This window comes from Fundulus heteroclitus, chromosome 12, assembly GCF_011125445.2.
Source record: "Fundulus heteroclitus isolate FHET01 chromosome 12, MU-UCD_Fhet_4.1, whole genome shotgun sequence".
NCBI classification, from domain to species: domain Eukaryota; kingdom Metazoa; phylum Chordata; class Actinopteri; order Cyprinodontiformes; family Fundulidae; genus Fundulus; species Fundulus heteroclitus.
The window spans coordinates 24,260,604-24,273,751 of record NC_046372.1 but is presented as its reverse complement, the minus strand read 5'-3'; the positions used below and the strand labels follow the sequence as shown (position 1 = coordinate 24,273,751).

The 13,148-nt window shown below is 40.1% G+C and overlaps 1 protein-coding gene across 2 annotated transcripts; it reads right to left on the bottom strand.

The window, feature by feature from the left end:
- Positions 1 to 5,055: 5,055 nt before the first annotated feature.
- LOC105928180 (C-X-C motif chemokine 10) lies at positions 5,056 to 7,996 on the bottom strand. 2 transcript variants are annotated; one of them, XM_012865323.3, is made up of 5 exons: positions 7,790 to 7,996; positions 6,799 to 6,916; positions 6,558 to 6,638; positions 5,887 to 5,946; positions 5,056 to 5,342 (listed from the first exon to the last, which is right to left on the bottom strand). In XM_012865323.3, the coding sequence occupies exons 1-4, from the start codon at positions 7,851 to 7,853 to the stop codon at positions 5,889 to 5,891; spliced, it is 321 nt and encodes a 106-aa protein (XP_012720777.2). In that variant the 5' UTR covers positions 7,854 to 7,996; the 3' UTR covers positions 5,056 to 5,342; positions 5,887 to 5,888. The 2 variants fall into 2 exon arrangements, with proteins under 2 accessions (XP_012720777.2, XP_012720778.2); XM_012865324.3 differs by lacking the exon at positions 5,887 to 5,946 and having other exon boundaries at positions 7,790 to 7,929.
- Positions 7,997 to 13,148: the final 5,152 nt, after the last annotated feature.

The window sequence follows — 13,148 nt, the reverse complement described above, 5'->3', positions numbered from 1 at the left end:
TCTCTGTTAATTAATGATTACTAATCCCCCGACATTCTGTTTCCTCTGGGTTTAACTAGGGCTGGACGACATAGGGAAGAAATAAAAACTTTTAATAAAACAGAAATCTAATTGGTCGATATTGATAAATATCAACAAATTTAAAACATATATGTTAAGTGCAGCCCTGGACATTTTATGCTGTTGCTTAGCAACCTATTTTTAGATACAGACACAAACACTGAATTTAAACTTAACCCTTTTTACCAAAACTGTAAGTTTTTAATAAAGAAAAAAGAACGCATGCTCTCTGAGCTCTAAAGGGGGCGGAGCTTGGTTCCTGGGTCTGCGTTGTGATTGGTTGGGAGGATTAATGACTGTAATATTAACCTACATGGCTAGAATACATAAGGAAGGAAAACTTTTATTCTATTTAACTTTTTATTGACTTTTTTTTTCCTATCATCAACATACGTCTATTGATCTATATATATTGTTATTGAATTATCGTCCAGCCTAAGGTTTAATTATTGCGTAATACTCATTTTAGCCGCAAAGCTTAACGAGGACCCAAGGGACAGAAACTAAAATGCATTTCTAGCGACTAGCAGCATAAAGTGGACCTCTTGGTGCTCCAAAAGTCTCCAGAACCACCACCGGGTTCCTCAGGAACCGCCTTTAGCTCACCCGCTTCATCAAATGATTACGGGACGTCATCGGCAGGCCTTCACGTTCTCCATAAACCTTATGACCCATTCATGGGGTCCAAAGTCAGTCCCTATGGGCCGGTGTTGTCCTGGTCCAACCCGGCTGTCTGGTCTGGCTCTGCAGACATTGGAGACAGACTGAGGAGGCGAATCAGACGTGTTGGACCAGGACCAGCTGCCATGCAGAATGTCTGGAGGCCCAACTGTGCTTCTGGAGGGACTCCATGTTTTAATATGTGGACTTTCTGAAATGCTGCAGGTGTGTTTACCCAGCTGAGCACGGTGGAGGTCCTGTGATGCTGCGGGTCTGCCTCGCTTCCAGAGACCCCCCCGGGAACCTCGTTAGCTCGAGGGCACGACGTCAGGGGCTCTTTAAAAAAAAAAAAAAAAAACTCCAGCCTCCATCAGGAAGTGTTCTGCAGCATAACGATTCAGATCAACAGAGAAGGGATTCATCAGACGGAGAGAAATCTCAGAGAAAAAGCCGCGGGCCGAGCTGAAGGGAGTCCGGATGGTCCAGATACAGACGTAGACGTAGATTAGGTAGAAACGCAGTTCTTCATGTGAAATTCAGTGAGGGATTATGCTGCTGTATGATAAAAAAAATCTATAATTTAAGGCTTTTTTTTTTTTTTTCACACGTCTTCCGCCGGCGGCCCCATAAGTTAGAGGATGTCAAACTAAACCGAATTATTCCCGCAGGAAACGAGTCTAAACTGAGATAAATCAGTAGAAAGACGAAGCTCTGATTGTTGGAGATGATCTCAGCCTCTCTGTTGATCTGGGGGGGTGGGGGGGTCTCACCCTGAGTTTAGTTTTCTCATCTCGGGTCAAAGGGATGTTGTGACACTAGAAAAAAATATTTTAGGTTTGAACGCAGTTTCTACTTATTTCTACTCCTGCGCTGAGAGGACCGAGCAGAAACCCGTCGGCTTTATTCTAACCTTTTACTGCAGCTGTTGATCGTCAGGTTTTCAGGCTTTCTGAAAAGGTTTTCTGTTTTTTTGGGCTTTGGCTGCTTTTTAATGATTTTCAGTCCAGAAAAACTAACATTTTTGTGCCCAAAAGTTTCTTTTTTAAGCCACTCAGTGCGACCTGTGAATAACCCTGAGGCATCCTGCAGATTCACGGTCCGTGTCGTGCCGGAATGGAAAGGGTTAAAAAAGTCCTAAACACAAGCGATAAACCCGTGGTATTATGAGACATAAAAACAGGTTTTAAGTTGTCTCTTTAGGCTTTTTGTTGCCATAAATGTAATTTGCTCCCATTTCTTCATTTGGTGGACCAGAAATGGCATTTTAGTGATGAAACAGGCAAAGAGAACGAGCGCTAACTGAATAAAAAAAGAAGCCAAAGTCCAAAAAAACGAAACTTTCTGACAGATCCTCAGGCAGCCTGGAGAACCGTTGATCCCTTTCCAAGGTTTTAATAAAGAGTTATTTGAACCTCGTGCACAGTTTGCTAAATGTTTCCTGCTCTCCTTTAGCAGATTTTTGTAGATACCTTCATCACAGAACATCTTCAGCCGTCTATTTAAACTATTTCTGTCCTCTGTACGAACCAAATCTGTTTTGACCCTCCACATCGCACCTCATTAATGTTTGTTTTGTTATTTTTTAAACACGGTGCCTAGTCTCTACAGGTCCACCAACAGCAGCACTGCCCATGCGACCGAGACCCTCAGAGATTAACCCGACAACCAGTCAGTTCATTAGCAGCTATCACCAACCACTTTGAATGTACGAGCCCTGTGGCTGTGATCCGTTCTGTTCCTTCCTCCTTGGTTGCTTTACGGCGCCGTGCTCGGCCACCGGAACGACATGTTTGGCGTTCGGACAAAAGAGGTTTTTTAAACATTGAATTTTGTGGCTCAATAAAAGCTCAATGAACACGACAGAAGCTGCAGAAATTGTTTTCCTGTCATTCTTTTCACTCTGTACGTACGGAGCGGTGAAAATGTTTGGTCCTTGCAGATTTCCATTTTCATCACATAGAAACATCTCGGATCATCAAACTAGTTTTAATATCAGAGTTAATCAGAAAAGGCATTTTTTTTTTAAATGAGGATTATGTTTATTTCTATGCTGATGATCATCAGACTTAGACTTAGACAAACTTTGTCATTTTGTATGCACAGTGCGTACAGAACGAAATTTCGTTTGCATACAGCTTGAGAATTTCAGTGAATTGCAGTGGATTTCAGAATAAAGTAACTTTGCCGGATAATAAAGTAACTTTGCCGGATAATAAAGTAACTTTGCAGGAAAATAAAGTAACTTTGCAGGAAAATAAAGTAACTTTGCCGGATAATAAAGTAACTTTGCCGGATAATAAAGTAACTTTGCAGGAAAATAAAGTAACTTTGCAGGAAAATAAAGTAACTTTGCAGGAAAATAAAGTAACTTTGCCGGATAATAAAGTAACTTTGCAGGAAAATAAAGTAACTTGGCAGGAAAATAAAGTAGCTTGGCAGGAAAATAAAGTAGCTTGGCAGGAAAATAAAGTAGCTTGGCAGGAAAATAAAATAACTTGCCAGGAAAATAAAATAACTTGGCAGGATAGGATAAATAAAGTAACTTTGCAGGATAGTAAAGTATCCTGTTTGGTAGATTTTTTGTTTCTGTAATTAAATAAAAGAAAAAAGGAAAGGTCAGGGGTCAGACTCTGCCCCAGGTGGAGTTTTAGTGTCTCGGTGTCTTGGAGCAGGACCTGGACAGACGGATCGGGGATTCTCCAGTAATGAGGGCGCTGATCCGGTCCGTTGTGGTGAAGAAAGATCTGCGCCAGAAAGCCAAACTCTTAATTTACTTGTTTTAGATCCTCAGCTGTGGTCATGACGTCTGGATTAGGACCGAAAGAACGAGATCCTGGATACAACTGGTAAAGTAGAGCCGCTGCTTCTCCGCATGGAAAAGAGCCAGTTGAGGTGGTTTGGACGTCTGATGAAGATGCCCCCCTGGGCGGCTACTTTTAGTTCCACCCAGAGGAAGACCCAGAACTCATTGGAGGGACTATATGTCCCGTCTGGCCTGGGAACACCTTGGGGTCCCCAGAATGAGCCAGAGGAGGTTGCAGGGTAGACGGAGGTTGGGTTCCCTGCAGGAGCTGTGGCCCCATCACCCGATCTCAGATAAAAGAAACAGACGGATGGAAATTAAATTTTATTTATACAGCGGCAATTTGAAACAAGTCATCTCAGGTCATATTCAATCAAATCATACAAACTAAATTAAATACAGTTCTGGGTTAATTTCAAATGTAATTAAAAAAATCTTTATCTCAAAGGGGAATTAAATGTTGATGTAAGTCATTTTGTTATAGTTATAGATTATAGACGGTGACGGCTGTGGACAGTAAAGATCTGTAGTGGTCTGTTTTACAACCAATCCGGAGAAGCCTTTGACAGAAGAGACTCTGTTTACCAGCGAGGATGTCATACAGAGGATGTTCATGGTTGTCCATAATTTTCTTGATTTTTTGCAAAATCCTTCCTTGCATCGTCGTCTCCAGAACAGAACCTGCCTTCTTTATCAGGTTGTTGAGCCTTTTTAGGTCTCTGGCTCTGATGCTGCTGCCCCAACAGATGACGACAGAGGAGACGACGCTCTCAGCAACAGACTTAGAGAAGATCTGTGGCATCTTGGTCGAGGCAGATGAGCGTTCACACTGGTTCTGGTTCTGGTTCTGCTGGAGGTTTTCCTCTCCACTGTCGCTTCATGCATGCTCAGTATGAGGGATTGCTGCAAAGCCATCAACAATGCAGACGACTGTCCACTGTGGCTCTACGCTCTTTCAGGAGGAGTGAATGCTGCTTGGAGAGACTTGATGCAACCTGCTGGGTTTCCTTAGAGAGGAAACTTTCTCACCAACCTGGAGGTTCTGATGGAGTCTGACTTTGGAAAGAGCCTTTAGATGATATGTATCATGAATTGCCGCTATATAAATAAAATTGAATTGAACTGAAATTGAATCTTGCTGCAAACCTTGAAGGATTTTAGCTTCCTCAAAAAATACAGTCTGCTTTGTCCCTTTCTTGTAGACGGCTTCACTGTTGCGTCTATAAATACCGTGCTATTTATATTCCTCAGCCTCCTCCACTTCTTCTCCCATGATGGAAATTGGTTTTGATCTGATCCTGTTTCTCCTGAAATCTACAATCATCTCCTTTGTTTTGTTCACAGTCAAGATTCCATTTCACCCGTTCCATTTATGAACCCTTCTCTGATTTTTAGGGAAGTCCTTCAGCCATGAAGCGGCTTTTTAAATTACTTTCGCTCAAACAAACGAGGATTCATCTGGAGTTTATAAGAACTGAAGCCCAACACAGTCTGCAGCACCTGTATCACAACCCCCAGTCATAAAATGTCAGTTTTTATGGGTTCTTTTCATCTCTCCTTTATTTATTCATTAAAAAATATTACATGAGCAAATAGCTTTTTCACAATCCAGGAGGTCCATTTCAGTCATAACAAGTGAAGAGTACAACCAATGACAAGAATCCGTATAAAAATATAGAAATAAAAAAACAATAAAACTAGATCAAACAGTGGCTCAGCGAAATCAGTGGCGTGAGGTTAGACGAAGTAGCTTCCAGGGCAGGACGATGATCAGAAGGCCGGTGCAGAGACGGTGGTAGAACTGACGTTTTCGTAGTCCCTGTAATTCAGAGGAGAAAAGACCGAAATGAAACATGGCGTCCGCTAAAGTCAGGAGCTAACGGCGGCTTCCTGCAGGTCAGACATGCATAAAGAGAGAACCGCCAGTTCTACGCTCCACTGCCTTGCAAGCAGTGTCCGAAATTAACCTCCTGATTCACCGGCCAAGTTGTAAAAATCAACCGGCCAAACCTATTTTTTACCAGCCTAAATATTAATTCTGACTGCTAAATATCTCCATATAATCCTGCTACATAGTTAGCCTAAGCTAAACGCTAGCTGTTAGCAAACGTACGTGACGTAGCTGCTGTTGTTCTCTCGTCACATGAGGGAGTGTGACTGAAAAACACGACTTATCTGGTGCAAACATTTACTCGCCATGTAGCAACTAGCTAGCCCTCTGGTATTTATTCACCAAAAAACGTAAAATTTACTCGCATTTGGCGCCCGGCGAGTGTTAATTTCAGACCCTGCTTGCAAGGATACGCTGGTAAACACAGGGCATGCATGGGAAAATGTTTAAAGAACAAATGTTAGGTTATTACCATTATCGTACTAAATGACGGCGAATACAAGACGAGGCGCCTGCCTTGCGACAACCCATCCTTTGGACACAACAACATATCGGTGAATTCACACAGAGGGCAAAGAAAATGTGAGATTTAAATTGTTTTCAGGAATGTGATGGTCCGATTTCTATGGTCAAGCTTTTCCTGCGGCAGTGGAAACATTTACTGGGCCTGTGCTCTGGGTTTTTATTACGTTTATCCTCCTAAAACCACTAAAATCAGAGGACAGTATTTATGGATGAACCTGTGAGGCTAAACAAAGCAGACCGCTTTTTAGTTTTAGGCTGAGCACCACAAAGTTTAAGGTTTCTTTGATTAAATATTGTCTGGGCTTTATGGGAGTTGTCTCTGTTTACAGCTTCAGAACCTAACAGGAATATTAGCTGCACTCAGATCTGTTGTTACATCTCATGAAGACCTCCTGGAACATCAGTAAGCAGTAAACGTGTTTTTTATTATTATTAAATGTGCTGAAATATCCACCCTTCCCTTAAAATATCCTGAGAAGTCTACAGATGTTGTCTCTCCGGACTCAGAGGTTGTCTGGTGGTTCTAACAGGGGAACTGCAGGGGTTTACATGTGAAACACTGTGTAGGTTTCTGTGACGTGTTCAGGTTTGTAGAAACAAAGACAAAATTATTCTTACTGGTCAAGTTTGCTGAGAAACTCTGGGAACCACTCGGCGTTTGGGCTGATGCAAACTTTGGAGCCGTTCTTCCTGATGATGCTGAGAGAGAGAGAAAAGAAAAGAAACATCATCACAAGCTGAACCCAGGAAATGACAATAAATGATCACTTTTCAGCGTCTGAACCCATCCGGTGGGGCGGTTCTGGAGGTCAGAGCCGTCGACCCGTTTTAGTTTGAGTTAGAGTCCGAACAGACTTACACTCTTTCTGCGTGGCGGCACCGTCCCGATGGAGGAGTCACCTCCACCTTGGCGATGGTGCTGGGGGCGACTCGATAAGACGTCGATCTTAAGCACCGACATCCTGACCTGGAAGAAGCTGCAGGAAAACAAATCACATTTAAAATGAATAAATAAATCATTTTTATTTTAATTACACACAATCTGGACCTGAGCTTCTTGCACAGGGACCCAGAAGGGCAGTCTGTGGGATTTGAACCGAGGAACCTGCAGCCTTTCCAGGACACAAGCGCCCTGCTTTCTAACCATTATACACCACTCATTATTATAATTATAACAATTATATTTTTATCTTAGCTTGTGGTTCCTAACTATCAGTTTTCACAGATACAATCTGATGATTTTTGTTTCAGTTTCTACCTTTATGTTGCCGATATTCACACATTTGGCAGCAACTACACTAAATAAATGTAGATTATGTTTTCTAAAGACAAAAAAAGGTCAACCAAGCAATCAATTCATCGTCTAGAGGGGAAGCTGGAGTACCCAGAGAGAACCCACCCATGCACAGGGAGACCCCATGCAGAAAGGCCCCAGGCTGGGATTCAAACCCAGGACCTAATTTCTGCAAAGGTGCCTCTGTGCAGCCCACAACTAAACCAGTAATTATAAAATAAAGCAATAAACTTCCTTAAAGATGTCAACAAAAACAAGCCAAGTTAAGCTAAAAATAAAAAAAATATACGGCTGGAGAGATGATTTTGTAATTTAAGTGTTTTTGTAAATATATTGCTTTAGGTAAAGCCGTCAGAAAACATAAGATTAATCTTCTTTCTGCTCCCTTTCATTCAGGAATTTAGAATGCTTGTTTTCTTTGAATACAATGAATGAAATGAAAAATGTTAAATGAATATATATATATATATATATATATATATATATATATATATATATATATATATATATATATATATATATATATATATATATATATATCTAAGTATTTTCTCACCATGCAGCTCAGGGATGCAGCAGTAGAGGGTCAGAGCGACCAGGAGGATCACAGCTTTGTTCATCTTCAGAGGTTTTTGGCTTCTCAGCACCGGTGAGGATGTGGGATGGAAGTGTGAGTGAATGAAGTCGCCTCTGGGTTTTTAAAGCCGTGAATAAGGAAGTGAGTGTCGGAAACGCTTTGCTCTCTTCCCGTCTGAACGCAGAAGGAAAAAAAAAAACACATTTAAATCTTGTGGCATCTTGATTTTTTTTTTTTACTTCTGGGTTTTTTGCTGAATTAACTAGTTTGGGGATTTCTTCTCTGGGTTTATTTTTGTGTTAATTTGATCTTAACACAAATGCATCTGCTGTCATTTCTGTCCGCTGCACAGGCAAAAATAAAGATATAAACTTTAGAAGTTAGCAGCAAAGCAGCTGGAAAAAGGTGCAGCTATTTTATACATTTATATACGAGCTGTGGATATACTGAGATGAGCTGATTATTACAAAACACATCAACGCAAATTTAAAGAATACATTTAAATTTCAAAGTTAAAGTTTTACAATAAAAATGTGAAATAAAAAAAAACTATTGTGGTTTTGCCACTAAAACGCTGAATGATAAAAGCTATTTATGCACCATTGACTGTATACATATATAAATTTATTTGACCATTACCAGAAACAAAAGGTTACCAAAAAAACATATGTCTCATCTTCTTTTCATAATTACTGTTCTCTTCTTTAATATTTAGCTATGTTTTGTGTTTCTTTGGCCTAATAGAATGATTTGACTGATAAAATCTCTTTGTAATCATTATTGCTGCTGTTTTTTATGCATGGTCATATTCAGTAAATTAGAATATGGTTTACAATGCTGTCATTTATCTGCTTTTAAAAATAGCAACTTTAAGCAAATATTAAACATACTTTTTATATAAAGCCCATATTTCTGTACTAAAATGTATGTATTTTTTATTAGTTGGATGTAATATTCTAACCCTAAATGTCGTATTTACAAAAACATTTCCATTATTAACAGAAATAAGGGCTTTAAAACATCCGTCCATGAGTAATGAATCTATAAAATGTGTTAGTTAACTGGGTCACTGAAACAAATTACTTTTTAATAATAATATTTATTGAACATCACTGTACATGCACATTTTGCACATTTTGTTAAATCAACCTACACAGTTGCACTTTTTGTTTGTAGTTTATTTGTCTGAATTGGGACATTTTGTCAAAATCAATTGTAGTTGGACACAGCTTTGGTTCTGGAGTTGATATAGACGTAGAAACTGATCCTCTAATCTTTATGATTTTCTCAGTAAAGAAGTTGGCAAATTCATTGCAGGCCCTGGTGGAGTGGAGTTCATAAGCCATGGACAAAGGTGGTAAATAAGTCATGAGTATTAATAATGTTTTTGTTGATGATCTCAGAGAAGAAAGATTTATATCTGTAAAGTCTCTCTTTATAGATGTTATAGTGAACCTGGAGTCTATTCTTTCTCCACCTGCGTTCAGCTTTTCGACATTCCCTTTTTTCACCTCTAACTGCTGGAGCATTTCTCCAAGGAGATTTTTTCTTCCCAGAAACAACCTTCACTTTAACTGGAGCAATGCAGTCAATGATGTCTGAGACTTTAGAATGAAAGTTATCTATTAGTTCATCTATTGCATTACAGGACAAAGTTGAAGTAGCAGAGTAAGCTTGAATAAAGGTTTCTGTGGCATTGTCCTTAAAGGTACGTTTTCTTATGACATCCCTTTGGCTAAATGAGTCACTGGAAATGATGCTTTCAAAGGTAACAGAAAATTGATCAGATAAGGCAACATCATACATGGACCTTGAAAATGTTTTAGACCTTAAGTGATGATCAAGTATAAAATATAGGGCTGGGCAAGTTAATGCGTTAATTTCGCGTTAACTCATTAGACTATTAACGGCGATATTTTCTTTAACGCGCATTAACGCATGTTGCTCACATGCTTTTATTTTGTGAAGGTCTGTTGCTGCGGTGTAGGGGTTTGAATCAGAACAGTAGGTGGCGATAATGCGCCAATAACCTCGCTGTCAGCCAAACCTCGGATTCAGAGTAAGAAAGGTGCTGGCCGGAAAAAAACTAAGCCGACATGCGGAAGGCGGTGTTTCCTGCAGGAATTTGCTTAGGCGAGGCGGTGAGTTGGCGAACGGAACAAATTTTGTGCGGAGCGGAGCGGGGGGGGGGGGCTGGGGGCGGGGGTCTGCATCGACACCGTCGGTGAAGTCGCTTCTCGTTTCAAAGTATCCATGTGTTTTTGCCTGTTTTTTCCCTGCCATTCACTATATGCGCGCGAGAAAGCAACAACAAAAAACCGCGTGTTAACGTCAAATAAACGCAAGCATATCGAGTTAGCAAGCATTTCAGTTTAAAGTTCTTCCAGCAACGAATATGACAGAAACAAGTTAGTTGTAGCATTGCCAAGTTAAACTTTGGTATTGAACATAAAATGGTAATGCTGCTCCCAGCTGTTACCTCAGAAATTGCCTGTTTTTGGTAGATTTTTTCCTCATAAAGAGAATTCCATGTCAGTGGCAATAAGCTTTAATTTATTATTATTGCTATTTTTTGTTTTACATGTTTAAGTTGAGCTTTACACTAAATATGTGTTACTGATAAGTGCTACAAATGTTACAACACTTTTGTTCATATGGCAGCAGAACATTAAAATAAAAGTGCTCTTTACACTACTTTTGAATTCATTCAGAGTTGTGGTCCTGATCTCAGTCTCCTCTGTCCTTCTAGTTCTGGGTTTATCTCCTTTATCCATTGGCTGTCCCACAGGCCAATCATTCTGACACGCTCTCATAACGCCACTGTTCGTGCTCGTTCCTTGTTAGTTTCTGCTTGCAGGCTGTGCATGCAGCACTGCTAGTGTTTATGTATCCCATTAGCTTAGCAATTAGCTTAGCGGTTAGCTTCAGTGATAGCTGTGGATTGTAGCTCCACTGCTATCACCGTAGACTTTGAACATGGCTCAGAGTCGCAAGAAGCGAACCGTGTTCATGTTTATGAGAAGAAGAGGAAGGCCTCAGTAGAAAGAAATAAGACCAGAGTGGGTTTGGGAGATTTTTTCCACGATATCCCCCTGAGGAGAGCAAGAACAGGTAAGATGGTAAAAAATGGCACTTGGGGAAACTTCTGGAAAAATCACAGACTCTACCTTTAACATGTTGAATTAAACCACAATCTCTTAAGTGTTTCAGACAGTTCTTTTGCACCTCTGTCTTCAGGGTTGTAAAGGTGAAAACTGAAATTTTAAAAGTTTGATTTGGACTTAGGAGGCATGTAAACATTGAAGAAGCTAGTTCGTACTGGAGAGTCAAATATTCAAAAGAGTCAAACTTTCCCAGATACACCTTTTTACACTTTAGTGAATCACTAAACAGAGTTTTAGCTATTTTTACAGTCGTGGGTATTTTCTACAGTATTTTACATTCAGCAGCGAAAATGATGCAAACCAAATTCATGACAGGACATTTTTCTAATTCTGACATCATCTTTCCACCGTGCTACTCCCCCGCCCACTACTGGGGAGTAGAGGAGGAGTAGATGGTTTATTCATACAGATATTAAGTAACATCTAGTTCAGCTAAAGCAATTTAGGCTTAGTTGTCTACCACAGAAAAATAATTTTAACATCAGTTAGGGTTGAGCCCACTTAGAATCAGGAACAGAAAATACTTGTCGGATGTTACTACAGCGTACCAGGAACCAGCTTGAAGCAGGCCCACACTTCTGTATTTCCCTCAGGGGTCTCAGCCACTTCCTCTTCTGGTAAGTGGTTAATTAGAGTGAAAGTAATCCCCCGGCTGGCCAAATGAGAGCATACTTCCCATACAGGAAAGCAAGATGCGTGCTCTAATTTTAAAACGAGCTCAGATGAGTTGTGTACCAGAAAATACCGAAGTCTCATTGGGTAAAGTTGGGAACACCTGATCAACTCGGGATTTTCCTGGTTTCAGCAGAGAAAGAGCAGACCGGACTTTACAATGATCTTATTTACCTCAACATACAAAATACTCCAGATATTCTAAATGGGCGCTGTTGCTTTACAGCCGGAAGACCACCTCTGATTCTTGAAGAACCATGAGTAGAGATTTGTATGTTTCTCTCTCTCTTAGGTGCTGAATATTAGGGATGCACAATATAGCGGCATTAACATCAGTATCGGCCAATGTTTGTCATTTTTTAACATATTGGAATCCATCATATAAGTAAAACTGGGTCCATATTAACAACCAGTGTTTATTTCCATTTAGTTCCCCTTTATGCCAGTGTTTCAGGAGGGGTGGGTGGGTGGGGTTTATGTGTTTTTTGCAGCCAGGATTGTGGGGTTTTTAGATGAAGCAGAGATGCAAAGTCAGCAGTGTGGTCATTTTCCATGGTGTCAAGAGAAAACGTACGAAAAGCAGCACCAGGGGTGCGGCAGTCGCCACTAGGGGGTGCACAAGATGAAAAGTGTACAGAATTACAGTGTCTTTTCCCGCACAATAAAGACGTGTAAATAAACATTTCCTTTGTAAAAATTCAAATCAAAAACTATAATTTTAATAAGTAATGTATTCAGAAGAAAAATGTACGAATTTGGAAGAAGTCTTATATATTTCATCTAAAAATGAAGCATAGAAGAAGTTTTCTTCTACGCTTTGTACTGTATGCGCACCTAGCTTGTGGCCTCTCCTTCATTCATTCTCACAAATACCAATAATAAATTTTTTGTTATTATGTGTTCTCTGGTCATTTGAGCATGATTAATATGTATATGCTACCTTTATTATGGCTATAAAAAGGCTTGTTGCACTTTGTTTTTTATGAAGGTGTGGGGGGTAGGGGGTTCATCAACCCAGTTCTTACACAGAAGAGGGTGCGCGGCTAAAAAAGTTTGGGAACCACTGGTCTAGTCTATAACCCACATTTAAAAATTCAGTTAGCATAGCATAGTTTTCAGTCGGTACAAAACTGTGCAAAATTTGATAATCCCAGAAACGTAAATGACACGCACATCATTAATTATCGGTTTTCGGACATAATAGCAATATTAATATCGGATATCGATATCGGCCCAGTTTTTTATTCGGTGCATCCCTACTGAATATCATTAAATGTGGAAGAAATTGGAGGAAATATGAGATCATGAAGGATGAGGGAGGAAACCCAAGCTGGAAAACCGTGATGTCAGATCCTTGAGAGAGAACTGGATCAAGAACTGTCATCAGAATACAGAACCAAACGGACAAGGAAACATTTTGGAAAACCTTTGTCAGGGGTTACGCGCCGTTCCATTTTCCTGCTTGCCGAGTTTGAAGAAGATTTATTATTAACAAACAAACT